Source organism: Carassius gibelio, chromosome A20 (genome assembly GCF_023724105.1).
Source record: "Carassius gibelio isolate Cgi1373 ecotype wild population from Czech Republic chromosome A20, carGib1.2-hapl.c, whole genome shotgun sequence".
NCBI classification, from domain to species: domain Eukaryota; kingdom Metazoa; phylum Chordata; class Actinopteri; order Cypriniformes; family Cyprinidae; genus Carassius; species Carassius gibelio.
In genome coordinates this window covers 8,386,094-8,404,104 of record NC_068390.1, presented here as the reverse complement: position 1 = coordinate 8,404,104, position 18,011 = coordinate 8,386,094, and the positions used below count along the sequence as shown (strand labels likewise).

At 36.2% G+C, this 18,011-nt stretch overlaps 2 protein-coding genes across 3 annotated transcripts in view; one reads left to right on the top strand and one right to left on the bottom strand.

Moving 5' to 3' along the window:
• LOC127938745 (disks large-associated protein 2-like) overlaps positions 1-14,010 on the top strand; it is a 26,375-nt gene extending 12,365 nt beyond the window's left edge. The window contains exons 3-7 of the mRNA XM_052535576.1: positions 2,554-2,639; positions 2,822-3,225; positions 3,783-3,874; positions 5,432-5,584; positions 7,058-14,010. Of these exons, the coding sequence (XP_052391536.1) occupies positions 2,554-2,639; positions 2,822-3,225; positions 3,783-3,874; positions 5,432-5,584; positions 7,058-7,273 (951 nt within the window). The 3' untranslated portion in view covers positions 7,274-14,010. The remainder of the gene's footprint in view (positions 1-2,553; positions 2,640-2,821; positions 3,226-3,782; positions 3,875-5,431; positions 5,585-7,057) is intronic.
• kcns3b (potassium voltage-gated channel, delayed-rectifier, subfamily S, member 3b) lies at positions 11,470-18,011 on the bottom strand. 2 transcript variants are annotated; one of them, XM_052535573.1, is made up of 3 exons: positions 17,839-17,992; positions 14,554-15,571; positions 11,470-11,695 (listed from the first exon to the last, which is right to left on the bottom strand). In XM_052535573.1, the coding sequence occupies exons 2-3, from the start codon at positions 15,517-15,519 to the stop codon at positions 11,690-11,692; spliced, it is 972 nt and encodes a 323-aa protein (XP_052391533.1). In that variant the 5' UTR covers positions 15,520-15,571; positions 17,839-17,992; the 3' UTR covers positions 11,470-11,689. The 2 variants fall into 2 exon arrangements, with proteins under 2 accessions (XP_052391533.1, XP_052391532.1); XM_052535572.1 differs by lacking the exon at positions 11,470-11,695 and having other exon boundaries at positions 14,069-15,571; positions 17,839-18,011.

The following is an 18,011-nucleotide window of genomic DNA, read 5'->3' as shown; positions in this document are numbered from 1 at the left end:
AATTCAAGAATTTGAGTGAACTTCACAAGGAATTAACTGAGGGTCAAGGCATCAAGAGCAACCACACACAGACGTGTCAAGGAATTTGCTGAACAACAGACAACATCAGAGGCAACTTATCTGAGCTAAGAAGAAGAAGAACTGGACTGTTGCCCATTGGTCCAAAGTCGTCTTTTCAGATGAGAGCAAGTTTTGTATTTCATTTGGAAACCAAGGTCCTAGAGTCTGGAGAAATGTTGGAGAAGCTCATAGCCCAAGCTACTTGAAGTCCAGTGTTAATTTTCCACAGTCTGTGATGATTTGCGGTGCCATTTCATCTGCTGGTCTTGGTCCATTTGTGTTTTTTTTTTTAAACTAAAGTCACTGTGACTGTTTACCAAGAAATTTTGAAGCACTTCATACTTCCTTCTGTTGACCAGCTTTTTGAAGATGCTGATTTTATTTTCCAGCAGGATTTGGCACTTGTCCACACTGCCAAAAGCACCAAAAGTTGGTTAAATGAACATGGTGTTGGTGTGCTTGACTGGCCAGCAAACTCACCAGACCTGAACCCCAGAGAGAATCTATGGGGTATTATCAAGTGGAAAATGAGAAACGAGAGACCAAACAATGCAGATGAACTGAAGGCCACTGTCAAAGAAACCTGGCTTCCACACCACATCAGCAGTGCCACCTTGGTTGGGCACTTGAAACTTCTTTATTATCAATTATAATTTTCTTCATGTTAAATCAGCAATGCAATATGAAATCAGAATTAATTTGGTTTCAAGGGAATAAATAAATAGGTTGCTTATAGAAGGTAACCTATCTTCTAATTATTATTATTATTATTATTATTATTATTATTATTATTATTATTTGCATCTTAGTGAGTTTGGATGATTTTAAGCCATGATTTAAAGACTTTTATGTTTTCAACACTAGATGAGAGATGCAAAATGAATCATCAATAAGTTATAAACCTCCAGAATATTTTGAGCTTGTTTAAAATGCATCACTATATGTTCATGATGCAATTTACAGAGACTGTAGCATAACTCTGGATGCTGAAGAAACTAGCTGTCACTAACAGAAGTAATAATAATACGAAATAAGGAAATCAGGAATCAGACAATGGCCCATTAACTGTATGAAAGGCTTATACTAAGCAATAAACCATATCTGAAATGTTTGGTTACAGTCTAGGAAAGTAATGTGAACATTAATGGACTGTAACAGGTTGCTAGCAGTGATGGCAAAAATTACTTTTTAAGTTAAATAATTACATTACTTAGTTGGAAAGTAATGTTACATTAATTTTGCCTATATATACAGTACAGACCAAAAGTTTGGACTGGGGGGATCAGCAGTGGATTAGCGGGCTGGGGGGAGGGGTCACTCGTCAAAATATATATATATATATATATTGATGAATACTGAATCTGTTTTTTGTGCAAGTGAGATTAATAAATGCATGCAACCATTGTTTAGCATCACACACAGCACACTTACTCTTGATTTCTCTCAAGTCAATAAATAACTGTAACTGGCATTACTTTTTTTTAATTAACACAGAAATGTTCTTGTAAATTAAAATGTTATTATTAGTTATTTGAAGAAAAGTAATCTGATCATGTAACTCAAGCTACTTGAAATGCGTTACCCCCAACATGGTTACTGGGATCCTGTGTATCCATTTAGGGGCTGTCCATATAGCAAGTGTACTATAAATCGCTTCAGATAACAAAGTGTCTGTGAAATGACAGCTCTTTAAGTGAAGTCCCATATGTGTGCCTCTAAGATGTTGTTTTCTCTTCTAGGTCTGTGCTAATGTGTTCATGCCACCCAAAGGACATAGTATTACTTTAGCAATATGGTTTTATTTTGTAAGCATTGCCTTGACACTTATATTATTACTCACTGAATGTGTGAAACCCATTTTGAATCTGGTAGTTTTGTTATTTTTGTTCGGACTGGCTGGGAGTCTATGGTATCCCTATCGATTCATATTGTACAACACTCTGTTTATATCATGGCAAATTTGGAGTCTGAAATGCTATAACAGCAACAATGGATCTTCTTAAACCCATTAGACCAAGAATCAATTATTTTTCTATCAATTCTTGATTCATACCATCAGTCATACAGGTTGTTCCAATTTCCAACTGATCCGATTTTCCACTTTTTAAAATTGAGACTTCTCCGACAACATTTATTTGATCTTTTACAAATTTAGGTCAAATAATCTTAAAACCATATTGATCAGAAGTTTTAAAACAGCACTTCGGCATATTGTATTGAAACTTAACATCAAAACACACCCTTGCTTCTCAAAACTTGTAATGGTTAAATTGCAAACTTTCCAATAACTGACAGAAAAGTCACAGTGCTTTATTTCTTCGGATCATGCTTAACGCAGTGTGCATAATCTTAGCATCTTTGGCCCCATAACTGCAGCTTGTAGCAACATTTTATAACTTCTCTTGTTAACCTCAGATACTCAGTCCTATGTATTAAATATATATTCTCATTCAGGCAGTTCTCCTTTTTATCTCTTCCTTTTTTATTCTTCAGGTGGAAGCAGCCACAGATTCTGAGGCTGATAGTAAAGGTCTTCCACAGTATCAGTCTGTGGGTATCCAGGTTGAGGATGAGAAGAAGTAAGTTTACAGGACATTTGGTCCACAGAACTAAAGTTATCTTGGACTATGAATCATTTTAAGAGCAATAGCCCAATAAGTTAACTGAAATAATGAATATAACTAAATATAGATAGCACTTTCCTTGTGTAAACACATCAACTGATTTCTTTAATATTGGTCACTCTTTTGTTCATTTTCAGACTTGGCCGCTTTAAACGGTCCAACAGTGTGACGACGGCGGTTCAGGCCGATTTGGAGCTGGAGGGGTTTCCATCGACCGAAGACAAGAGTCTGCAGTTTGGAGGATTTCAACGTCATTCTGAACCCAGTACACCCACACAGTACAACATGGTTCGGACTGTACGCACACAGGGCCTTTTTAGCTACCGTGAGGATTACAGGCCCTCCAGTGGGCCGCCCAGTCCGCAGCCTGAACCCTGGCTGGTGGAGCCTGCTCTTGAAGCAGCCGAGTCCGGCCGCGTGTCGCCACTCCGCCGCGATGGCAGCTGGTTCATGCAGCTTCTGCACAGAGAGACTAAACGTATGGAGGGCTGGTGCAAAGACATGGAGCGTGAGGCGGAGGAGCACGACCTGTCGGAGGAGAGTGAGTGCAGGCATCAAGAACACAAAACACATGAGTCTAAACCAACACAATCTATCCATCCATCCATCTACCTACTGTATCTTTTTACATCATTTCGAACAAAACTACGTACATATATTCTGTATTTCACATTGGTCAATTTCATGGCAGAAATATATAAATAAATGGAATTATTATATTTAAAGTAATAACACACACACACGTTTGTTTTTGTGAAAAGTGGGGACATCCCATAGGTGTAATGGTTTTTATTCTGTACAAACTGTATATTCTATGGCCCTTCACCAACCCTACCCCTAAACCTAACCCTCACAGAAAACTTTGTGCATTTTTACTTTCCCAAAAAAACTCATTCTGTATGATTTATAAGCGTTTTGAAAAATGGGGACATGGGTTATGTCCTCATAAGTCACCCTCTCCTTGTAATACCTGTGTCATACCCATGTCATTATACAGAGTTATGTCCTGATATGTCACACACACACACACACACACACACACACACACATATATATATATATATTGTGTATATTTTTCAATCTAATAATGTTTTGCAGTTCTTGGGAAGATCCGGAGTGCTGTGGGCAGCGCTCACCTCCTAATGTCCCAGAAATTCCAGCAGTTTTACTGGTTGTGTCAGCAAAATTTGGTATGTGGCATTTCTACGATCCCCATGATTTGTACTTTAATGCTCCTTTTGCATCATAAAATACATCAACCATGCACCAGTTTCTGTCATAAAAGATTCATTTTGCCTCTTTGACAGGCAGTTCATTTGAAAGCATTTGTAAGTGTTTGCCTTGCATTCTTTTTTAGGTGAAAACAAGGTTAAATACTAGCTTTTGAGCATTGTATACTGTTTTATTTGAAAGATCCTTAAAAGCCAATAATATTGAGAAATTTTGCAATATATTATTTTAATCAAAAATAGTTTTAAGTTGACAGTTAAAAAAAAACGTATCAAATTTGATCAAAACTTGCTAAAGCAATGTATTATTTTATAACCTGTCTAAATGTATTGTGCATTTTTGTCTCTAGCTGACTGAAGTACACGTTGATTCGCTGCAGTGTCATCTCCACTAAATAGAATTTCAGCCTGAAAGGAGCTTTAATCAGTTTCAAGCTGTGTGCGTGCGAAAGATCCTGACATTAATTGGTAGTTGGTGGGCTGAATGACACTTGAAAGTGTTTGTTTAGTGGTCAGTGATCGCTCCTCTCTCTCTCTCTCTCTCTGGAGATTGTGAAATGATGGATGTTGTAATACATTCACACGGACAGGCAGAACCCAGCTTGTCCTCTCTAGTATGAGCTTCCAAGACTCTGAACAGTTTAGGGAAGCATCATAAACGGAGAGGAGAGGATGCAGCCAGAATAAATAGCTAATATTCAATTTGTAAATGGTTCAATCGATCATTGATTTGACAGAAAATTAGCTATTTTTACTCCAGTTATGATGAGTGTATACATAACATTGTCAGTTAGTTCATCTCGAATCCATCTTTTAAAAAAATACAAAAGATTATAATGCTAATGTGAAATATTCATTGTTTGGATAAGAGATGATGAAGGTGAAGCTGGACTACAGTGACCTCTAGTGATTATTCATGATGATTTATTCATTCATGGCACTTGGTGCAGTGAAGCGTAAATAGTGATCAGGATCTTTCTTTGATTTGACTCTTCAAGGGGTCATAAGTTTAAATCCCTTTCTCGCACATTTTTATATAATTATTATTATTATTATTATTTTACATGACCCTGAAAAAGCTCCATAACCCAAGACAAAATACCTGAAATGAAACAAATGATGCTCTTCAGAAGTTTACATAACTGCATTGCCTCCTGCTCATTGGCGATTGTGATAAGCGATGGTGTATGAGTCCTTCACTTGTCCTGAGTGGTGAAGCTGGGTCTCGATATCACTGCGCCACTGTGGGGAAGATCTCAAACGTGCAGCGCATGCTGAGAATCAAAAGAACTTACTGTACCCAGAGGATTTTTGTCAAAAAGAGCAGACAGCTACACTGTCAGCTAAACAGGGTAGAAACATGTACACGTTGCAATTAAAGGCATATATGTCAAATAGCTTCATCAGCACATAACTGAATAAATAACAAAATGCATTGTAATGATTCCTCTTATTTTTAGATGTATTATATATATATATATATGTGAGGAGTGTGTGACGTATAACTGTTTTGTGCAGGACCCCAGCGCTATGCCGCGCCCCACGGCTCAGGACCTGGCTGGCTTCTGGGATCTTCTGCAGCTCTCCATAGATGATGTCACTGCCAAGTTTGATGAGCTGCAGCAAATCAAGAGTAATGAGTGGAGGATAGTGGAGAGTCCTGAGAAGAAGGTACATGGAGCATCACAGACTATATATATATATATATATATATATATATATATATATATGCATGTATATGTGTGTATACTATATATGACACTGAAGACTGGAGTAATGATGCTGAAAATTCAGCTGTCATTACAGAAATATTACATTTTAAAATATATTAAAATAGAAAGCATTTATTGAAATTATATTTCACATTATTTATTTTTTACTGTATTTTTAATCAAATAAATGCAGCCTTGGTGAGCATGAGGGTCTTCATTCAGAAACATAAAAAAAAAATCCCACAGACCCCAAACATTAATGCAGGGTGATGCAGGTAACATATTACAAGTAGTGTGAGTTATGTAATCAGATTTTTTATTTTTTTAAATCTTTTTCAAACTAACTAGTAAGCTAGTGGTTAAACTAGTAAAATTACTTAATTGTCCCATTTATTGACTGACAGCTCTCCTGTTTTCATGTTGGGAGAAATCGGGAGTAAGTGCAGAGGTGTTGTGTCTGTTGTGTAAACATTATTGACTAAATGTCACTAAATGAGACTAATATTTTAGACTAAACACATGCATTTACTCATCTCACTTGCAAAAAAGATTCAGTATTCCTCAAAATGAATAAAAACCATGAAAAAATTACAGAAACCTGAAATAAATATTTATACAAAATCCTTTATGTATTTAATCACATTTTATTAACCAGTGCCGACCTTCAGTGGTCCAATTCAACCATACTAATAAGCAAAATGCTTGTTAGATAAACATCAAATTATTTCTTTATTATTATTATTAATTTGCTTGCTTGTTTGTTTTTTTTGATCGAGAAGAAAGTGTTAACCACAGCTGAAAGATTTGTTTGTGCTTTTTGAATTTCACATTTTCTCCAGCCTAATTCATTTCACTTTTAGTGTGAAAGGGTTTTTACATTTGCCAAAAATATAACTGTTTTTTATATTAAAAAACAAACAAGCAAGCCCATGCCAGGTAAGAAAAGGTAACACAAAAGTAATTTAATGGATTTCTTTCCATAAAAAAGTAACTTAGTAGTGCAATTAATAACTTAGCACAATATTGTAATGCATTACTTAAAAAAAAAACTTTCCCCAACACTGATACTTGATATACTGTATATTTACATAGCAACATGCGTACATATATAATTACTAATAGTGATATTGTGATGCCTCTATTAATTTTTTTTTTTAATCAATTTCCTATAGGATGAAATGAGTAAAAAAGACTTTCAACATAACAGTAAAATCAAAAGCCTTCATTTTGTATCATTTAATTAAAATAATAAAAAAAAAAAATCAATATCAGCTCTCTATTTTTTGTTTTCTCCCCATAAGTGCATTTGTTTTCTCAATAAATAAGAAAATCCCTGATTTTTAAAAAAAATAATTATTTGCACTAAATTGTTTTGATGCACTGATGCATTCTAATAAACCAAGGAAATGATAACTCTACTTCTTTACCTCAGGAAAGAAAATGGCCACCTCCTGTTACAAAGAGGCCTCCTAAAGGTCGAGGAGCTGTCATGCGTGAGCGATCCTTGGATCTGCAGGACCGTCAGAGGCAAGAGGCCCGCCGTAGGCTCCTAGCTGCAAAACGGGCTGCGTCGTTCCGTCAGAGCTCAGTTACAGAGCGGGCCGACAGCATAGAGATCTACATCCCTGAAGCCCAAACACGTTTATGAAACACGCATAACAACAGGGTCCATCTATTCTGCTCCATGTCACTGCTCCGCCCGTACACATTCTCACATCTGTTACAGTATTCTTCCTCTGCTCATCATCTACTCTGAGCTGAGAATAGTGGTGAGTTTCTATATGCCTCAAACAGAGCTCAATGCAAAGAGGTCATGGCAGTCTATGCACTCCGAGGCCTGCAGCTACTGCAACCCAGTTTGTATTTCAGTTTTAGTTCATTCAGAGGCCAAAACTAAGGCTTTATTCACACTGCACACAAATCTGAATTGGTTTTCACATTCAATTTTTAGGACACAATTAGGATGCGGTTTCAATAGTTGTGATATAAGTGCCAATCCCTTCATGAGATTTGTGAGAGCAATTAGCTCATATTAGCAATTATTATATTAACGTTCATGCAAATACTGTGTACAAAGACCACTGACTCATTCACTCACTATTCACGACATGAATTTTATGTAGCCATAGAGGAATGTTGATGGAACATTATATTTTAAATGCTTTAAATGTTCTCTCGCAAAACGTTTGCGCAAAACCTTTGCATTCTGTTCCATTCCCTTAAGAAACTTTGCATTCTCTTCCAAAACTTTAGCGTTTTCTCAAAAAACGTTTACATTTCCCTGAGAAGCTTTGCGCTTTCTTGTGAAACATTTGCGCTTCTCACAATACCTTTGCTTTCTTCTAAGAAATGTTGCTTTCTCTCACTAAACTTTTGTGTTCTTGCACAAAAACTTTTGCGCTCCCCTGAGAAACGTTTAATTCGCCCGCAAAACATTTGTGTTGGAAATAAAATGAGGTTGCTATATTCCAGTGCTTTTGTGGGTGAATGCAACAAAGTAAACTCAAGAAATGTGTTCCTTTACGTTTGCGAAAGAACACAAAAGAAGATTTGTGAACCACTGCAATGTTTCTTGAGGGAACGCAATACTTTTGTGAGAAAATGCTCAGAAATATAATATTCATTCTCATCTCATATTTTTTCCCAACAACATGTCCCTTTAGCGGCTCCATCAAATGTCTTAATTGAATATATGAGGGAGAAAAAAAAAAGAATAAAGAGACATACGGAATGTGACGCTATTGGAATGACTAAAAACTAATTTGACTGTTCTGATGAATTGCAAAGGATTTTCAACTGATTTCAGACCACATATGGATGTAGTTTGGAAACATCAGACTCCCAAAAAAAAAAAAAAAATGGATTAATAAATGAATCAGATTTTTGCTGCCTGTCTGAACAAAGCCAAAGTTTAGCCCTCATCATAGGCACAGTTAACACTCCTTTCAGAAACTGTATTCTATAGCACTGGCACAAAACTAATGTCACAGCATAATCACTTCATCCACAGCATCATTCACACAAACAGAAAACTAAAATGACTCTAAGCTTGACTCAGTATGAAGTTGCAAATTTGAGATTGCAATTTCTTTAAGTTTGCTAAATCTTTACTCCTTAAAAGGTTGTACAGAGCAGTTCTCCTTCTTATTAAATGATCCACATTTGTATTTCCAACGGAAATGTTGATCTTGATCCTCATGATGTTGTCATAGTGGGGGATTCGCATGAAGGTTTTGCTTTTAGACTTCAATTTAGTTTTAGCTTCAGGGTTAAGAGATTAAATCTACTTCTTGACTTAACTGGAAGTTAAAAAAAACTATTAATAATCCTTTTATTTCGATGGCTAAGGTTTAAAGTTAATTTAGTCCAAAAAGGCCTTGATATCATTCAGTCATAGCTTTACTTTCATCGACTGACCACCAGTTTTACACAAAAACATTTACAGAAGTATTTACAACACTAATCTTCCTCAGTGTTCACCACTCAAGGTAGTCTGTGACATATAAAGGTGCAAAAGAAACTTTAATAATATTACTGTAAATGGTGCTGCTTTATACTCTAAAATGTAGACGCCCCCTCCTCTCCTTTCTGCACAGAACTATAAACCACCTGTGGACTTTTTAAAGGGAGGTTTAACACGGTGTCTCAATGCGTCTCGGATTATCATATTTATGGTCACTGCTTTGTTGAAAAGAAGTATATTTATTTTAGGGTAGATAGTTATGCTTTTTCTATACCACACTTTTCAGTCCAGCATTTGCACAACGTGTCCATCTGCCTTGTCACTTTTGAGAACAGAAACCCAGGTGTGCAATAGGGGTCTTTATGAGGAATTGTTGAATTCAAGTACCATATTTTAGGTTGGGTGGCAACAATTCACCTTTTTATTTCTAATTTAGCTTTAGGTTCTTTATTACCTTGTCTGTGGACTAAATAATAAATGAGCAGCATTAGATTCAGTACTTTATATTTGTAAATGCAACAGATATTTAACAGCAGTTATTAATTATTTTTACTGGCACCATGATGAATTTTAACTGTCCACAACTGTTACTGCAGGATTTTACCCCCTGGTTCCAGGCCTAACTATCTAGAGATGTCCGTTTGCTGTGTTGCTAGCGGTACTGTCTGTCCTCTTAGCATAACTGCTGCTTACATTCATAAGGCGTCAGAAAGCGGCATATAAATCCCTGGCTTTTAAGCTATTTTCTTTTTAGAGCTTGACAGTTCAGGTCACAGCAAGGACAAAGGGAACCTGGACATACTAAAAATATCTTATTATGAGTAAATTATATTTTAGGGTGAAATATCCCTTTAAGAAACAGTGTTGTGGAATAATAAGGCTGAAGTGAGAGATGTTGAGTTTGTAATGCTGTGCTTTTCCAGGCTGTAGTGGCACAGTATTCTTGTCTCAATGTATTAAAAGTGCCACATAAAAAATGATCAGCGCTTTCTAATTAGTCCAAATAGTCTAATCTCATGAAAGGTGGATGCAGAAATGTTGTGCTCGAGGTTCTTATTCACGGCTTGTTGCGTTTCCTTGCAAGGCAACTGTAAGTCACCCAGTGGGAAGAGATTGACATGGTACCAACTGCTGCTAAATACATACATTGATGTCATATTGCACATTTTATATGAATATATAACAGCTGAAATATGATAACCCACAGGACAGGCGTCTTTCTCAATGATTTACATATTGTAGTCCAACTTTACAACTAGAGTCAAAGAAACTTCCCTCCCTGATTTAAAAGATATTGTCATGAAATAAAGTGTTCAGGAGGTGATGATAAGTTGTGGCATAGGTGTATCGCTGCTTGTGTAAATGTAAATAGTTGTAGAGTGCCATCACCCGACACATGTCATGTGTCTGTCTATTTTTATTTTGTTTTGTTCTTTAGTAGAGATCTAGCAGATATCGGCGATTATAAAAGGTGGAAACATCCATAGGTGCCTTATAATCAGTGATGGAGACTTCAAATGATTTGCATGAGTTGCATCTTATGCAGAGAAAATATTGCTTATGGTTGAAGACTGGCGAAACCCTGCAGTAATTTTGTTTTGTCATGCATTTCAAATCATCTGATCATGCAGGGCCTCAAAAATATTAAAACACATGCATAATCTGTGAACCTTTTTTTTTTTTTTTTTTGCTTAGAATATTTTCATCTTTTTGATTATCATGTGACAATTTGGGTTCTGTATTTGATCAGAACTGTGTGATAGTGAAGTTGGAAAATTATTGACTGCTATTAGAGGTTTTAATATAGTGGGGGTTTTTTTCAATATGGAAGTCTAAAGGTGCGGTCACATTAAACTATGTAAACTATGTTCATACACAAGATGAGCACAGGTGAGTGAAATGTAAAGTTGGTAAACTTGGATCTTCATATTAATATAGTCAGAAACCTGCATAGTTTGCAGTTTAAATAGCATGCGATATTTCAAGCAACAAATGCTCATTGGAAAAAAGTGCCTATCTACAATTTGGCAAAACTCCCATAACATACTTTTATTTTACATAACCAGCTCGTTATGTACTGTATGGCTTTTTTCTGAAGTAATGAATATGCTCGAAAGCACACCCGGTATATTTAACTTGATACTCTATCGGTTGGGTTAATGTAGGTGTGACTTCAAACACGATTGAGCATTAACCTTTTAGTGACACTCACCTGACATTTAATTTCCGATCTCACACAATATGTACAACCAGTGTAATGAAATGTTGCCAGACTCACGTTCATCTGTTTTGCTTAAAACAAAACATATTTTTAGCATCACTCACAGAATAATTCACTTTAAAAGAGTCAAGAATTGAAGGAGAATTATATCATTTTGCAGAAATGTCACCACAGATTCATTTTTCCAGCGATTACAAATGTATTTGTATGTATGAATAACTATGTGACATCATATCTTGTTGCCCACATTCATGGCAGCATCTCAAATGGGGTTAGTGTGACCGCACTTTGAGACTGAAGAAAGCGTTAAACGCAGATAACTTCAGTTTTGATCCGTATCTGTGCTCCATTGTGAAGAACACATGAGGGCTTCACATCATTCATCTCTACAAAACACAAAACACAGTATTAAGACTAAATGCCAGTGTCCAGCTCTCGCATGCTACACACTCTACCAGACTTGCCAGAATGTGCAATAGTGTATAAATACATGGCAGGCACATGGTGTCATTACCTCTTAGTGTGTGGTATTAATGGCAGGACACTACACTAGTGCTAGTAAAGTCTCTCTGCGATCAGTTCAAGGCAGACAAAGTGATTTGTCATGCCTTTCTACTATGCAGCAGCTCTAGTCTGACTTTCAGAAGAGACACTTATTCACAGAAGCTATGTTTTATCCATTTTCATGATATTTTATTGAGGAATAACAAAATATGCCTTGCAACCTTGTTGAAAAGACAAATTAGAGCTGGTATGATGCTGTTCTAGCTGGTGGCAATTTATCAGTAAAAATACTAGTCAACACGTGATCTGTTTAGTGATGCTGGCTGACCTAGGTTGGACTACAAAGGCAAAATTGTCAAAAGTGAGTAGCGACCAACTCCGATCTATTCAATTTGGCTTAATCATGCATATTCAAGGAAGAATGAATCATGAATTAATCAATTAAGTTGTATTTCAGTTGTTGTAGTCACTGCATCTGCATTTATAGGGCAGTACGGTCCTCCTGGTTAAGCTAGTTAAGAAGGAACATTCACTGCATCTAAACCACAACATGTTGGTGACCAGCAACGCTGCTCTTTTCAACATGGTCACAGTTTATTTATTCACTACTTCCCCTGAGGATATTTCTCACCTATAAAATACATTTTATAAAGTTGTGGCCGTTGCGTGCACAGATATACAGTAAAGCTGCATTGCAAATGCATTACATCATTACAAAAAAATACAAAGTTGCGCTGCCACTTTCAGTTTACAGACATACTGCAGGGAAGCCCTTTACTAGGTTTTGTTAGTTTCCGATTCTCCTCTTTGAGGGTCAGTTCCTCCATAATGCAAAGACGGCTGTTGTTCTGTGAACAATGCTGTTATTGCTTTTACTGAAAATGTGAAACGATGTAAACCGCTGTTTAAAAATACACGGACACATTTGAGAGGTTAAAACTGGTGCTTTTGTCATAGAGGTGTGTTGGATTCATATAGACATGGTTTGGTTTTGACAGGACAATCAACATGCATACACTCACACTTACACAGAAACAATATGTCCAGTAATGTATAGGCCTCATTGTCCACCCTCCAAACGGCATGGTTATCTTTTAAATATACATGTAATGGCTTATACTTACAAAATTAAAACATTATACCCTTTGCCAGTTGTTCTCTACCCCACCCTCCCTTTTCATTTGTCAGTTGTCCACCTATTCAAGGCTTCTCTGTAAAGAAATCACTATATTATAGGCAGCTGAATGATTGTTCAGCTGTAGATCTTAAGTACAGATGTTTCACTGCCTGTTCAGCAATAACCTGAAGGGTTTCATTAAAGGATCACGACACAACTAGACATCCTCGCTTTGGTAGACTATGTGAAAATAAGGATTCTTTACATTTATAATGCTCTGAAAAATCGAAATCTTTGACAAAGCAGGATGTTGAGGTCTGTCTGTGGTGCTCAGTCGACTTTTCAGAGCGTGAGGTGGGATTTCAGGCAGTTTTGCTGTGCGTTCACAGTTTTTAGTCTCAAAGGATAACCGTGATCCCAGTATGAAAATACTTTGGTCTTATTATCTTATGACTAATTTATCAAGGGGAGGGTTTTTCTTTTCTTTTCTTTTCTTTTTTTTCAGCACATCTGATGTAATGTGGTTTGAATAAGTGAGACCTCTCATAAATGGGCTATTAACAGTGAGTTTTTCAGAGTGGTTTGGCTTCAAACTTGTTTTGAATCATTTAATATATCAATAATAAGGATGAATCTAATGCCAAATATACATTATTTATTTAAAATACATATATTGATGAATATATGCCAATTTTTTCTCTCTCTTTGCTTTAACTGAACTTTGTTAAGATTGTTTTATAAAGCTATGACAGCATGCAGGATCGTAAAAAAATGATTGTATGATTTGATGTTTCATTGCTGTTAGTTGTTTTGGCATTTTAAAAAAATAGTTTGGTATTTGTACAATTAATTTACTTTTTTTATTTATAATTTATTTAGTCATATTCATATCTAAATAATGAATTTTCTTTTTGCAGATTAGGATTTTATAAAGGGTTTGGTCCTTCTCCGTTTTAGTTTTGCTTCAGTATTTTGCCTAATTTCAGATTTGAGCAATCTGCCTCTTTGAATAATTGAATATTAAGTATGATCATTTGTTGTACATAGAACTACTATTAAACTTTTTTTGAAGAAAATAAATACTTTTGTGCTGCTCCTTTTCATTTGTTCGAAATATGCAATTTGACTTGACTATATGTTTGCTGATAGGTCAGTTACTATATTTCTTCCACACATCAGACAATGTAAAAAAAAAAAAAAAAAAAAAAAAAAATGACTTTCTTTGAAACAACCACAACATTTTTCTGATGTTTAGATTGCTTTAAGCAAACTAACATTTTAAACCTCAGGGAAACGGTTGACATTTTCCTATGCTTTAGCTTCTGTAAGGCACCTCTTAGGTGTATTTTTCTCAAAGTACTTAGAAAAGTTGTTCATGATTATGGTGATGGGAAAAGAAACCACAAGTAACCCACAGAGAATGCAAAGTGAAGCTACAATCCTCCCAGCTGCTGTCTGTGGATATACATCCCCATAGCCCACAGTAGTCATTGAAATAATGGCCCACCACCAACAAACAGGAATAGAAGAGAGTTTGGATGAAGCGTCTTCCTTTTCAGTGTAGTAAATAAAAGTCGAGAAGAAAGATATTCCAACAGTAATGAAAAGAATGAGCAAACCCACCTCGGATTGGCAATTCTTTAGAGTTTCTCCAAAAGCTCTCACCCCTTCTGAATGTCGAGCAAGCTTTAGGACCCTGAAGGCCCTCATTAACCGGAGAACCTGAACCACTTTCCCCATGTTGAACAGACTTTGGTTTTCCTCCCCATCCCCTTCGCTCAAACTTTCAAAAGCCAGCGTCACATAGAAAGGTAAGACAGAAGCCAAGTCAATCATGTTCAGAGGGTTTCCCAAAAACGTCCATGGGTGAGGTGCTGCTACAACTCGCAGAACAAATTCCACGGAGAAGAAAATGTTACAGATGAGCTCCAGAGAGTCCAGAACAGAATGTTCGCGGTCAGTTGCATACCTGAATTCTGGCATACTGTGAATACACATGGCCACAATGGAGGTCAAAATGACCAGGATTGAAACCGCAGCTACACCTTTGGAACACTTGGAGTGATTGGGATCTTCAAGAGTTTGCCACATGAACTTGCGAGCATCTGAACACCACGTGCCTTCAAACCTCCACAGGTCACTCCCCACAACCGGGATCTCTCCAGACGACGTGGCATTACTAGACCTGCCACACGCGTTCAGCTCCCGGTCGTGTTTGCGCTCAAGGAACCGATCAAGACAGCAGACTTCCAGATCCAGTTCACCAATCCCCCAGTATTCGATCTCCTGACTGAAGCAAAACACACACAGCTCCTCCAAAGCATGGAAGTGTCCTGTACGGTAGAAGTTCAGAACACAGTGAAAGACTTGCGGGCTTCTGTCGAAGTAATATTCCTGATCAGCGGGGCTGTAGTCGTCGCAGAGTTCCAGGATGGCGGCATCGCTGCAGCACTGGATTAACTGACCCACACGTGTGTTGGGGAACCGGAGCAGAACGCAGCGCTCCACCTTGTGCTGGATGCCTCCAACATTGAGGTTAATAAGATCTTCCTCCCTGCCTTGATGGTGGAGAACTTGCCCATACATCATGGTGGTACTGATTCATTGATTCTGCAAGTCTTGCCAATGATATTTGCATTTTCTATTAAAACAACAAATGTGAGTGTTAGCTACATCAGCAACACTGAAACCTACTTAATCTATGAAAACAATTAAATTAATTTTAATTCATTTTGTTTAATCATAGTCCTGCTGACATGCTATACTCTTTTTTTTTCATATTAATTGCAATAAATGGGATTTTAAAATATTGTCGCATCACAGGACATTTAAAATTTTTAAGTTTAGAACAAAAGTTTAAATGTTTACAAATAATGGAAAGAACCACCCCAATCTCATAGGAACACAGCTATTATACAGAGTGGCAATTTCGTACAATGTAAACAGTGTGAAAACTTGTAAGCATGAAGGTCCACCTCAAACCACAATCCTTAACTTTCACTCACAGTTTTGAACATAGACTTTATAGTGCATGATCCAAACTTACATATTTTTGTTTCATGAATGAAACCATTTTGTAACATATTGATGTACCATTTATATGGAAATGCAATGTCTGATTTTAAAATGGGTTTTAAAGAATGAATTTTGAGATTTTAAGTTTTCAGTTGATATATAATTTCTGATGATTTCTAAAATGTGATACAGAAAAAGGCAATAAAGAAGTCTTTTTTTTTTTAAACAGAGGTCAAAACTCCTGTTATAATGTAGATTTTTGAGGGTGTACTCTTGTCATAAATTAATCTATTACTTTTCCTACATAATTTTCAACAAAAAACATTGGTAAAATATATATTTAGGATATCTTAGACCTTTCCAATGATATATCGTTTGTCAAGATTAGATTAGATTTAATTGTAATATAGTGAAGTAAATCTAGGCATCCCCAGGTGACAGTTAAAGGGTTAAACATAACAGTGAAGCATAAGCACATCATACAAATATGAATGAGATACAAATTCCACCAATTTGCCAAAATGTTATGAATTGCCACGAGACGGTGTTGGGACAACCACACAAATGATATAATATACATTTCTACAGTGTTGAGGTTGATAAAAAAAAAAAAAAAAAAAAGTTGCCAATAAGCTAACATTACATTTGAGATTAAAGAAACAATGCATTTCAATTTGGTGGGCATTTATTTTAAGCTTGCAAACATGTTAAAAGTTTTGTGTAATGAATAACAGGGTCATCTTCAAGTAATGGTGCCATTTGTGTGCCATGAAATCCTGATTAATAGATAACCTTTTCAGATTAATTGAATTATTGTAGAGTATTATATATCACACTCATCTTAATTATATATTACATGCAGGATATTTAGACTGATGGTCTCTAACTTAAACTATACTCTGTTGAAAAAAGAAAAACGGCATTTGCTGTATGTTTTGAAGCAGGGCAGCTGGTTTAAGATGGTCCTGAGCTGGTTATCATCTGGTGCTGAGCAGGTGCCAATTGCTTAGGACCAGCACATGACCATCTTAAACCAGCTTCCAATCTTCAAAACATACCTAACCAATATATGCTGGGGTTTTTTTTTTTTTCAACAGGGTAGTGTCATTGCTGTAAACAGATCCTCTAGACAACATAGGCTGAAACTTCAACATCAGAGTGTTTATCTTCTGAACCTACTACAATTACAGATTAAAAATGTGACCTTATTTATTCTGTAGTTCATGTAGACAGGCATTATTGAAAAATAATACAACACTGCATTTGGCAGAAATATTGGACAACGTTCACTGCTTATGTTTAATATTCTGGGTTAAAGTCATGTGGAGACACTTTATTGACACTGAACTGAGAATATGATACCTTTTTGTAAATATGAAACAAAGGGTAAATAAATAAAGGCTTTTAAATAATCAGTATGTGGCTTTTTCGCAGTTAAAAAGTATCTAAAACAATTAACGAAACAGCAAAGAACATAGAGTTATAATGACAACTAATTAAAATCTGATATACATGTATATATACTTTGTCTCGAGAACACAGTTCATTATATTATTTAATTTTGCCTGAATAGATTATATCGTTCACTTTACCCCAAAGCCATAGCGAAAACATAATTATTCTAATTTTTGTTTGCAAGACAAGAGTTCACATGAATTGTCCAAATATGCCTCCTAGACGTTTGAAACACTCGACTAGAGAAACCTAAAATTTATGACTCAAACGCATTCAGTTATTAGAGTCCTTTGAAATTAATTTTTTAAATACAGCCAACGTGACATCCAACCCCAGTTTTTTTGTTATGAGTCATAACTACAATCAGACATCAGAAGAAAAAAATGGCAAAAGAGAGAAAAATTAGAGCGAACATAAATTCAACTAAATATCACCTACCTAGACGGCTCATTTGCGCCTTTCCGTACTGACGCAATACTCCAAGGAAACAGTCACTTCAATCAATAATACATGATAGCTATAAGCACCAAAAGCCAACAGTTTAAGTTAACCTTAAAATCCATGTAGACTACTACATACACGCCTAGCTGGGCGGAGAGTCACGTCATCGA

What these genes read in the sequence shown, in the direction of transcription:
- kcns3b (XM_052535572.1), bottom strand. Translation starts at nt 15,519, where the DNA reads ATGATGTATGGGCAAGTTCTCCACCATCAAGGCAGGGAGGAAGATCTT.